Source organism: Physcomitrium patens, chromosome 13 (genome assembly GCF_059467195.1).
Source record: "Physcomitrium patens ecotype Gransden chromosome 13, ASM5946719v1, whole genome shotgun sequence".
Classification (NCBI taxonomy): domain Eukaryota; kingdom Viridiplantae; phylum Streptophyta; class Bryopsida; order Funariales; family Funariaceae; genus Physcomitrium; species Physcomitrium patens.
Window position 1 is genome coordinate 15,877,948 of NC_143422.1, and position 10,854 is coordinate 15,888,801.

Here is a 10,854-nt window from a genome sequence, read left to right on the forward strand (position 1 = left end):
TGAAAAATCCAAACACGAAGAAGTTCCCTCAAAACTCTCTTGTGGGCACAATCCAACAACGAAGCACATCTACAACACTACTAGAAGGAAAATATAAAGAAAAAAAATAACACAAAAACTGAGATTGCGGATCAAGGCTAGCATTGTTTCATATTGTCAAGACAATAAGAGATTTCACTTCTGTTAAAAAAAAAAAAAAAAAAACCTCGAGTAACTCCGAGTTGTCAACCCTCAGGTACAGCCTACTTACAACTCGACAGATCAGAGTTACACTGGGTACCACCCTCTAATATTCATATGGATCGTCGCCACGTTGCACTCCGGCCAAGAGTTGGTCTAAAGTTCTCATGCGACCCACAAACTTTGTGTGAGATCAAAGTTTCTACCACGAAGGAAGTTCTCTGTCTACCTCTCAGCTGGAGCCCCTGAACAGCTTAAACTGGTGCCATACCTACCTGCAGAATTGAGTTGAAAATCACTCTCACGATTCAGAATATCCCGAGAAAGCTGGACCAAGTAGAGGGGGCTCATCTATTGAGGCTCCGTACGAGTGGATTTTGTTGAATCGCCAGTAGCTATCAGGTAACTCATCCTTAAACCAATCCTGAAAATCAGTGAACTGCTGCGATACTTCAGACACTGAGAAGTAGTTTATTGGGAACATGTCACCAGTGAGCAAGCCTTCAGTGTGTCTTGGGATCCTCTTGTACTGCAGTTCAGAAACAGGAGGAGTCAACAAATCTCTTACTTTGGCAGGAATTGAAATTTGACTGCCAAATAAAGCCATCAGCTAAATAAAAAAAGAATATGTAGAGCTTGCCACAGGTTCTTTCACTTGATCTAACGAGGACAAGAAAACCACAAAACAGATGTTTGGTACTATCATTGCAGATATGCAACATTAGCAACTGAACAGATTAATGAGAACAGGTCAGTAAATAAGGGAGATAGAAAATTACCAACAAGAAACCCATCACTTTTTCTAGAAAGTCATCTTCATTCATATTGACAGCTGTCGGATATATCTTCCCGACCACCACCCTATGCCTGCAAAGCAGCCCAACCCACCCGTGTAAGTTGGTAAGACATATCAACAACAAACATTTCCTAGTCTAAGCTATCTCAAGATGTGGTGGATACGCTGGAGCTAAATATCCGCCTGACCTTCAATCACAATAGAAGTACTCCGTTGAGTTTAAATTCAAATTGAACACAACTAGAGCCAGTAGAACATAATCTAATACAAGGCTGAACTAGCTTACACAGTCTCCTTGTCGTCTTTGCTAACGAGAATGTCATATATCCATCCTCCATTTGTCACCCATTTGTCCTCAACATTAATCTCAAAAACAATTTCTCCACCGTTTGGTACTTTGACCTTGCACATCCTTCTCCGTGCTGCAGCCTCGGCAAGTTCCTTTTCTGCTTGTGCTAATTCTTCACCAGACTGATCCTCTGACTGAGCGGAGTCAGACAAGAGCCACGATAAGTACGAGAAATCAAGATAGAATAATTACTAACCGAAACAAGCAGCCCCATCGATAATTTCGGTGTAAAATTCTCAAACGAGACTGGCAAACGATTAGTTGCAAGTTCTATGTCCTAAAAAGAAGGCGAAACAGCATACTAAATAATCAAAAGCCCAGTGCTTGAATGCTCGTGATACAGTCTAACAACCTCCAAATGAGAATCGAATTCGTCATACCGGTAAAACATCGCACTTTCCGGCCTCCAGTAATTGAGGGTCAAACACCATCTGCGTCAAACCAAAGAAGATCAGAACAGGACCAAGAAGAAGTACACACATGCTCATGATATCAATGAAACTAGAGTAGAACGCAATATGCTAGGTAACTCCTAAACCAGAAATCGAATCGGATGGCTTGAACCTTCAGTTTACCTCCTCTTTCAAGCCTCGGTCGGCCATCATTTGTAAATTTACTTTTGCCTTTGCCATTGCGGCTGCGGCCCTTCCCCTTTCAGAAATAGAACCTGCATCACCAGGCTGTTCCCAAAGAGATTTCTGAAATGGATCTGTATTTCCAGGTGGTGTTAACCCGAGTTCCGAAAACCACTGCCACAGCAACGTCACTCGTCAATACTATTTTTGACCCTCTCCAAGTTAGACTGGTTCAACGAACATATTTAGATACAACGCACAAAGATTCATTTGAAAGTCACATCCCAGCTCCGTAAAAAGTATTTAAAGTGGATGAGAAGAACGCGTGCACAGCTTGGACATTGTGTTACGGCACTCACCGATTGCCGGCAAGCAAGCATTTGCTTCTGATCCAACTCATTCAAGTTGTAGAGCTTGTAGTAATGGCACATGTCAGGACGCCTGCCCATCAGCAACCGTAGGGAATTTCGCACGTCTTTCGAAAATCCAATATACTGCACACATATTGAGGCAGAGTATCAAATTTAGTTATACTGTAATTGATAACTTGAGATTAGATTGCACTCGATGTTCCATTGGAGTGCAACACTGTACAAATTTTGCTACACTTTTGCATACTCGAAAGAATCAGTAGAGACGGTAAAATTAAACGTGCTCTGTGAACGGAAGTTCCGAGCTAGCAGAGTTTACATTGACCATCTGCACAACTTTCACGACGTCCGACTTCATTCTGCATTGGAGAAATAGCTATCAAGGACGTAAATTCAATCACAAGTAGAAAAGTAAACAACATGTAGTCCAAACAATAACTACCAAGTTAACTGTGAAAAAAGAATTAAAACTGTTCGTGTGAGGAACAAGAAATTACCTGAATTTTCTTGTTTTGATCACAGATTGCAAAAACAGATGCGGCTGTGTTAAGCTCGACAGGGGGTTGAATGCGCCCTTGTTGATTGATGAAATTGATCAGGGGCAGTTCATTGAGACTAGGAATAGTTCCCTCGGTTGTATCCGTGCCCGCAGCCATGGCCACCACGGCATTGCGACCATGCATCCGTAAAGTTTGCTTCCTTGAGCAACACTTCAGTGCCAGTCTGGCTTCACCGTATAAACTCGAACTCTGCTGACTGCAACTGGAGACAGCGTGCTGGTGGCCAAAGCAATTGGAAATGGGCAAGGTCACTCGAGGCGAGGCATTCAGCGTGGAAGCAGAGCTGGTTGAACCCAACTGGGACATGGCGGTAACCCCGCTGGTGACGCACGTAGCCGATGCCTACCACACACAACATTCCAAACCACTTCGTCACTAAATCCTGCCACAAAGATGACAGACACTGTTTCACAAGAAGAGCAAACAACCTACTACTCACGCCTATCTCTAACCATCACACCCACTCGCCCAGCTACGCATTTGCAGTCCCCCGACAGAGGCAATCTCAAGAGACGTGTAAGGGATCAAAAAACCCAGAAAAGTAAAACCCCGATCAAGGCAATGAAAGACCGATTTCTGTGTCACAACCTCCACTGTACAAAAACCCACCCCAACTTCACACACAAACCCCCACCGCCGCTTCTCGACCCTTGCAAAAAACAAGCAAAACAGCTTGACCTCGACTTACTAACTCTTCCTTCTCGCCCTCGTCAATGACATATGTAGTGAAAGGAAAATGGAACAAGTAGCAGAAACAAGAGTGGAAAAAGGAGCACTGACCATCGCAGCGACTGCTTGAAGACCGGCTCCCTTGCTCCTCAAACTCCCGCTCTGATTCCTTGCGCTTCTACAAGGTCCAGGATGCGGAAGTGGCTTGCGGCATAGCGAGCGAGAGAGATGAGAAGAGAAGAGAAGAGACGGCGAGGGAGTAATGTGCCAATGGGATTTTGTTGGATAAGGAGGGCGATCCTTAGCTCGGATTTTCCAGCTCGCTCCTCCCCTTTTCTTTTTTTTTTCTAGTTTCCAAAATTGGGGAAAAGCTTAAAATATCTGCTGCCTCCTCTTCTATTCTACTGTCACTTTCTCTTTCTTCTCTTACTTTTTCCTTGATATATCAGCTTTTTGAAGATTGGGCAACCATACCTGAAGGTACAAATGGTGCCACCCCTGCAAGATAAAATGCCGCTCAAGACCCATCTTCCGAAATTCTGCTGTTAATGGTGTATCTGTTCACAAAGCTTTAAGAGACTAGAGATATTTTGATTGTGTTTATTACAGAAGAACGCAGTACACTGTGATGAATGTCGATTTTTGGGTGTATATGCATTAGAAAACCAGTTTCGATTTCACGTAATGTTGTTGTTCACAGAAATGACATTATCCATGATCTTCCATCACAACTTCAAAACACCAAATACTCCTAAATCTGGAATACTAGTAGTTCATTGTGCATCAAATCACAATGTAACAAATTGTTTATAAAATAAAAATAGTATAGAGTTCTTTAGTGTAAATAGAAGCTGTTAATAAAAACATCTCAAGTCATCATTTGGATGATGGATGTCACACATCGAAGATTCTTTTCGTAGGTGTTGTACTTAGTACGGAAGATATTCATGCTTCAGTGCTCACCATGAGAATTCAGTAAACATGAAAGAAGAGCATTACAAATGAGAGGACGACGGAGAACAATGGCTGCATAAACCCACAGTAGCTAGAACGGAGTCGAGCATTCTGTATACTGCTCACGAAGTGGCTCAAGCGCTAGAGAATTCAACTCAACGTGCGTCGTACGAGGGGTCTGGAATAGGATGCGACTGTGTGGTCGGTTCACATCGATTCAGTGCAAGAAGCACAAATAGTCATATCGGCAGTTTGAACTCAACAGGCAGTGAGATTGACACCGTGCCGGTTGAAAGGGCAGAGAAAACAGCAAAAACAAACAAACAGAACAAGCAAAGCCATGGAACAAACCAGCACAATCAGTTGTGCAACTTCAGGCTCTTTCTAGAATACACACATTCTCAGCTGTGAGATTTAACCTATTGCGGTTGTCATTGAACAACGCGATCGGCCCCAGACACTAACTTTGCCTCTTTTATAACATCTCCCGTTTTCAGTTGAGAGAGCAGCTCCCTACCTTTGGTGACATACCCAAATACAGAGAACTGGCCCTCTTCGAACGACAGGCCACCTAGTCCAGAGTTGCGCCTGTCATACAAGTAGAAGAAAAACTGTGAAGGGGAGGAGAAATCTTCGGACGTCTTGTTGTGCGCCATGGCCACGGCGCCATAAACAGATAGTGGCAACACTGGCAACTCGCCGTCCTGCACGTTGAGGGTTGTCCTGTATAGAGGTTGAAACTCCCCGGAGGGCAGGATCTCGATAGGTAGCTCTCGCCCTGCTCCGTTGAGATTCTCCGTGTCGGACAGTACTGCCTGCTCTGTGTTTCTCAATTTAATCCCGTTGTAAGCACCTCTCTGGATCATATCGGCAAAGTTGCCTGTACAGGAAACACAGCAGGAAAAAGGGTTCTAATCAGCATAGTTCTCCACATCGCATAGAGATCATATGCCAATCGACACAAGAGTGTTCTTCCAGCGAGTCCTTACCTGCCGTCAAAGGAGCAGAGTAACCATCCAGAACAATTTCGAGAACTCCAACTGGCTGAGGACCGCCACCTGCGGCCACAACGAACGTAGACCCATCACCTTTCTCTAGAGTCAGCTCGGCGACTGCCCGTCCTGTGAGGTGAGGGAAATCCTGAAACTCTTTAGGGAGTAGGAACGCCAACCCCGTAGCTTGCATCACCTCCAGTTGAGCGATGGTGTCGAGCGACGAGGCAAGGCGGATGGAGACTTTGTCTGCGTCTTTCGCAGCAATAGCATCTAGAAGGCCAGGAAAACCGCCCTTTGCAGTCATCAAGTCATTGTAAAGCTGCGTGCCTTTCTCCTTCTGGTCAGCTGGCAGTGCAGCTAAAATTGCATCCTTATCGTCTTCAGCTAATTTGAGCGCCTTCTTCACGTCACTCTCCATGGTACCTAAACATTAAAAGCTGTTGTCAAATCCCTTGTGGCCACCTAAAACTTCAGATGTAAGGACTGCATTTTCCAAGCCTTCATGACAACTTTCGCCATGACTGTAATGTAGAAGATTATCAAATTCCAATTCAAATCATTTCTTCAGAAAGCTGAGATCTATAAATCTAATACTGGTTCTGAACGTGAGATGGCATCAAGGATACACCACTCTATCACGAAAAACCTCATTTGTGCTTCGTGATGTCACGCGCAAACTTTGTCTTAAAAGTGAACTGTCATTCGAAAGATGTGCTTGAGAAAAAACAGGGGTGCCTACATATGTGACTGCGAGGGCTGCACTTTCACGAGTCTACATGATCACCCTGAATGAATCGCCTGGGGAAACGTTTATAGGAATACAGGAATAATTCGAAGTGGAGGTGTGCCCACTTACCGTAAGGTTTCCGCTGGGGGATGCGGAGCAGATAAAAGATGTCCTCCAAAGATTCCTGGATTTGTTTCATAGAAACATTGACAGCTGGAATTGCCCTCCGCAAAGCCACTTCCGCTGAGCGAGGAACTTTGGTATCCGGAGAGTACAGCACTGCCTCCGCTGGACCGGCGCCCCATTCTCCCACAAGCCCATCGATGGGGATCGGCGCTACCGCTTGTAATGTCGCCAACAGCAGCGCAAACACTCGACCTCCGCTCTTCTGCCATAGACTCAAATCCGCTGTCACTTCGCGGTTCCCAGTCTTGGACTGCGAGAGCTCATCCGCAGCGGAAAGCCTACCGATTCGAGGGAATGCATCAGTTTTCACATGAAGCTCTGCATCCTCTCTAGCACTGGGTGCGAGGGGACGAACTCCTGGGTAACAAGCCCGTCTGGGGTCAATACACCTTGTCTTCGACGAATTAGGAGGTGACTTCGAGTGAATCGATTTAATGACTGAGGAGAATTGCGACACAGCAGTTACCTTGCTAGCAATGCACGCGGCCGAGGCCTACAATCAATCACACTATATCACCGTCTTCAGCACGAAACCCAATTCAAATCATCCACAATCCACTCAAAAACAAAAACAACCCAATTGCTTACAAATCTCTTCCAGTGTGGGCGAACCCAATAAAGTACTGCATAAGACGGTGGCAAGTGGGAATAGAGCGACGCACCATCACGACAGAAGGGCCAGCTTCACCGCGAAGTGGCGAATTCTACAGCAAGGCCAGCAAATTCCACAGCGACGCTCGCGTGCGAGAAGCGACGGGGCTTCGAGACGGGTGGGTGGGTGTTGGATAAGGGTGGCGCCGGGGCCGGGATCGTGATCGAGGATGACGTTCATCCATCAACGATATCATGTGACGGAAGCGTTCTTCATTCATCCGTGTGTTTTGTCAAAGGGTGTGTTGCTGATGGTGTTGGCCATACCAGTTCAAAAATGTACATTTTTCTTATTCATTTTTCAAACTTTTTTTCTTTTGTGATTCTCGTTTTTTACTTTCATAATTTATAAATATTTGCATACATGAACCGTAATGTAACAGTTGTGACCCAAATCAACATAATTAGGTGTATGGATTTTTGTATGAGTGCGTGTATATTTAATAAAAGTACATGTTTAATTTACATAAGGATAACTTAAAAAGAGTCTGATTTTTTTGGGTTCTGAAATTCACACTTGATCGAAGTTAGTAAGAATTAAGCTCAAATTCATAATTACATCACTTTGTATGTGTATATATATATATATATATATATATGTATATGTTTTAAGGTCGTTTTATTATTTTTAACTTACATATATTTTGAGTAAAAAATAGTAACATAAAAACCTGCACAACACTAATGCTACTAATATTTAGTAAAGAAGAATGTTGTGAACCGTTCAATTGCTTGAATTTTACACCCACTATTCCATGCATTTGTCTGCTATGCTCACCCTATCAGAAAAATCTTGATAACACAATAAACTTATTTTGTCAGAAGATTTAATGTAATTTTTATGCAATTAAGGATGATTTATTTTTTTTCAGATTTATTATATGCTACGAGTCTGTTGTTATCAAATCTTAACTTTTAATTAACATACAATATCAATGGAATTAATCTTCATGTCTAAACTTGTTCGACATAATTTTTCTAAGACTCCTTCGAATGACAACACACTCTGTATTAATATTCATGCATGGGAATGTTGCAAATTGTTGGTTTATGCAAATTATTTTTTTGTTTTGATATTGAAAATGCTAAACATCCTGATAATTTTCTAAGTTTAAAACATCCTGATACTTATTCTTTATTCTCACATTTATAGTTGCATGTGAGACAGATAATAATTATTGAAATTATTGACACAAATATTGAACTTAAATGAACAAAGTTGCTTGTAAATATGCATGTTTTTTGTATGTCTGCATCTATTAGGATTTGAAATATTTTGTTTTTTCAGTTTTGTTTTAAACATTCTACAAACCATATCATTTTTGCGATGTATATATATACAACGTTTACATACAGTTTAATTGACACAAGTGTATTGCAATTGCTCTCAATATCTTACATTTATTTATTTATTTATTTTTCTTTCTTTCTTTCTTTTTGAACAACTACAATCACAATTTCATAAAATTATTAAAGTATACAATGTTAACAACAAAATGCATCCAAATTTTCATTAACATTATTTTTTTACTCTTGCAACAAGAATATTAATGTGATAACAAAAAAGTGATTTTTCTAATATAAAATGTTTCTCTACTCAGAAAATATAATAAAACCAAGTAATATTGTATTTACTGTGTGTAGTACTATTTTAAAATGATATAAAGTTGTCTAAACATCTTCCATCGAAAGTTACGAAAAAATAAAACCAGATCATAGTTACAAAAGCGATTGATTAGCTATTCTTTGTTCTTTCTCTAAATAAATTATCTTCGGTGGAAGAAAAAGAAAAAAACACACACACACACACACACATTCCCAATCGCCTTCTTTTCATTCATTTTTAATTCAATAAAAGTCTTGAAACCAGTGAGGGAGTGAGTGGCACCAGGCGAGCGAGTAGAACACGAGGGGAACAGAAAGGGAACGAGAAGGGGACAATTAGGGTTTAGCGGGGAACGGGCAGGGGCGCCGAGTAGGGTTAAGTCCAGGGAGCCCTCGTCTTCTGACCCTCTTTCTGCAGCGTTGCGCCACCTCGTCGGAGCTCCAGTTCACGTCCAGCATCGCATTGCATTGCCTTGGTAAGCAGGTCCCAGCAACATGGCGGACAAGGCGTGCACCGTGCGCACTCGCAAATTCATGACCAACAGACTGCTCGCCAGAAAGCAGTTCGTAAGCAGCGCTGGCCCTCCTCTCCGTTCTTTCTCCCATCGGTTTCCCAACTACTCGGTTGGATTGAGCTTTTCTGGGATTGAGCTCTTGTTGGTTCTGTGGTAGCACGCTTTCATATTTAGGTCTTTGGCTGCTGGGTTTAGGGAGAGATTTTATTCTTATTGTTTATTTTTTCGGAAATTTGGTTCGGTTTTAGGGTATTGATGGGCGGTTGTGTGATCGTTTGTGCAGATCATTGATGTTCTTCACCCTGGTCGTGCCAATGTCTCGAAGGTGAGTTTGTGTAGCGAGTGCTCATAGTTGTATGCACTTTTTTGTAATTGTTTCGGTCAATATGGGGATTGTTGCGGTGTCTGAACTTGAATTGTGTGGTTCAGGCCGAGCTGAAGGAGAAGCTTGCCAAGCTTTACGAAGTTCGTGACCCTCAGACTATCTTCGTGTTCGGCTTCAGGACCCAATTTGGAGGTGGCAAGTCCACTGGGTTCGGTCTTATCTACGACTCTGTTGACTCTGCTAAGAAATACGAGCCCAAGTACAGGCTCATTAGGGTATGTTCTGTCTCGGCGCAGGGTGTCACGGGATTTCTGCGAGTGATAATCTATAGCTTATGCTACCTTTCTCAATTTCATTCTGGCAATCGAAAACCTAATTCTGCATCCACTGTAATTTTAATAACTTTCAAATTGGGAACATGTAGAATGGATTGGCTACCAAGGTGGAGAAATCCCGGAAGCAGATTAAGGAGCGCAAGAACCGTTCCAAGAAGATCAGGGGCGTGAAGAAGGTACGTGACTTGGTTGTGAGTAGTAGTTGGAATTTGATTATTGCGCATTTTGTCATTTGTTTTGATCTATGATGTTCTATGCTGTTACAGGCAGTTATTAATAGGATACCACATTACTTAGTACTACTACTTATTTACTAATTCTTATATTCTCCTACAGACGAAGGCCGCCGGTGACGCCAAGAAGAAAAAGTAGATCTGAGATTTTTCTTCAGATTGTATAGCCGTAAAGTATACTTCTCCTGGTGGATTTACTATGGCAATCTTAATGAAATGAGAGTTATGACATGTATTGTTCGAGGCATTTGTTTAGTTACGTCATCTTGCTTTATGCCCCCTTTTTTATGATTGTCTTGTTTGTCCTGGCCCTGAAATTTTTGGATCCACTTCAAGGTCTTAGTCCTTGACCAGCAAATATTAAGCGAAGTGTATCTAGTTCTTCATTCTGCTTAGTAACTGCATGCTTCTCTATCACCAAACACATTGTAGTTGCTGTACTGTCTCGTCAATTGTGAACTGTGGTTGGAGTACGGAAGCATGATTTTGTGATAGCTACTTCGGTTCGTTGATATTTCTTACATTGTAGTCTTTTACAAATATTTCTCGATCACATTAGATTGTTAAAAGAGGTATGAATCCCCTGAGTAACCCATTCCAACTCACTACACTACCAATTTATTAAAAGAAGCGAAAGTGGACCCCACACTTCCAATACTGTCTCACTTTTGCAGTTTTCCTCCTTGTTAGGTTTTCTCCCCCCCAGTTTTGTTAATTTCTTTACTTTCATCAATATTCTCACTGTTCCAACGGAGGTACAAAAGAATTAACTAAACAAAATGGCGTATGGCAACCTTTGACGCAAATTAACTTTCTACAACTACGAAA

The 10,854-nt window shown here is 42.2% G+C and overlaps 3 protein-coding genes across 3 annotated transcripts; 1 reads left to right on the top strand and 2 right to left on the bottom strand.

Annotated features, from left to right (window-relative positions):
• Positions 1 to 124: 124 nt before the first annotated feature.
• LOC112290465 (uncharacterized) lies at positions 125 to 3,737 on the bottom strand. Its single transcript, XM_024536719.3, has 8 exons — positions 3,612 to 3,737; positions 2,769 to 3,173; positions 2,260 to 2,394; positions 1,901 to 2,074; positions 1,706 to 1,756; positions 1,263 to 1,459; positions 960 to 1,047; positions 125 to 709 (listed from the first exon to the last, which is right to left on the bottom strand). The coding sequence occupies exons 1-8, from the start codon at positions 3,612 to 3,614 to the stop codon at positions 482 to 484; spliced, it is 1,281 nt and encodes a 426-aa protein (XP_024392487.1). The 5' UTR covers positions 3,615 to 3,737; the 3' UTR covers positions 125 to 481.
• Positions 3,738 to 4,795: 1,058 nt separating this feature from the next.
• Positions 4,796 to 7,105, bottom strand: LOC112290464 (peptidyl-prolyl cis-trans isomerase CYP37, chloroplastic). Its single transcript, XM_024536716.3, has 4 exons — positions 7,025 to 7,105; positions 6,306 to 6,855; positions 5,444 to 5,872; positions 4,796 to 5,334 (listed from the first exon to the last, which is right to left on the bottom strand). Exons 1-4 carry the CDS (start codon positions 7,025 to 7,027, stop codon positions 4,886 to 4,888), a joined length of 1,431 nt encoding a protein of 476 aa, XP_024392484.1. The 5' UTR covers positions 7,028 to 7,105; the 3' UTR covers positions 4,796 to 4,885.
• Positions 7,106 to 9,037: 1,932 nt separating this feature from the next.
• On the top strand, positions 9,038 to 10,257 carry LOC112290582 (small ribosomal subunit protein eS24z). Its single transcript, XM_024536984.3, has 5 exons — positions 9,038 to 9,185; positions 9,417 to 9,458; positions 9,563 to 9,733; positions 9,883 to 9,969; positions 10,130 to 10,257. The coding sequence occupies exons 1-5, from the start codon at positions 9,114 to 9,116 to the stop codon at positions 10,163 to 10,165; spliced, it is 408 nt and encodes a 135-aa protein (XP_024392752.1). The 5' UTR covers positions 9,038 to 9,113; the 3' UTR covers positions 10,166 to 10,257.
• Positions 10,258 to 10,854: the final 597 nt, after the last annotated feature.

What these genes read in the sequence shown, in the direction of transcription:
- LOC112290465 (XM_024536719.3), bottom strand. An exon ending in ATCAAAACAAGAAAATTCAG is followed by an intron (nt 2,395 to 2,768) that starts GTAATTTCTTGT and finishes ATATGTGTGCAG; the next exon opens with TATATTGGATTTTCGAAAGA. An exon ending in ACCGAGGCTTGAAAGAGGAG is followed by an intron (nt 1,757 to 1,900) that starts GTAAACTGAAGG and finishes GGTTTGACGCAG; the next exon opens with ATGGTGTTTGACCCTCAATT.
- LOC112290464 (XM_024536716.3), bottom strand. An exon ending in CCCCCAGCGGAAACCTTACG is followed by an intron (nt 5,873 to 6,305) that starts GTAAGTGGGCAC and finishes TTTAATGTTTAG; the next exon opens with GTACCATGGAGAGTGACGTG. An exon ending in CTCTGCTCCTTTGACGGCAG is followed by an intron (nt 5,335 to 5,443) that starts GTAAGGACTCGC and finishes TTTCCTGTACAG; the next exon opens with GCAACTTTGCCGATATGATC.
- LOC112290582 (XM_024536984.3), top strand. Translation starts at nt 9,114, where the DNA reads ATGGCGGACAAGGCGTGCACCGTGCGCACTCGCAAATTCATGACCAAC. An exon ending in GTCGTGCCAATGTCTCGAAG is followed by an intron (nt 9,459 to 9,562) that starts GTGAGTTTGTGT and finishes TGTGTGGTTCAG; the next exon opens with GCCGAGCTGAAGGAGAAGCT. An exon ending in CCAAGTACAGGCTCATTAGG is followed by an intron (nt 9,734 to 9,882) that starts GTATGTTCTGTC and finishes GGGAACATGTAG; the next exon opens with AATGGATTGGCTACCAAGGT.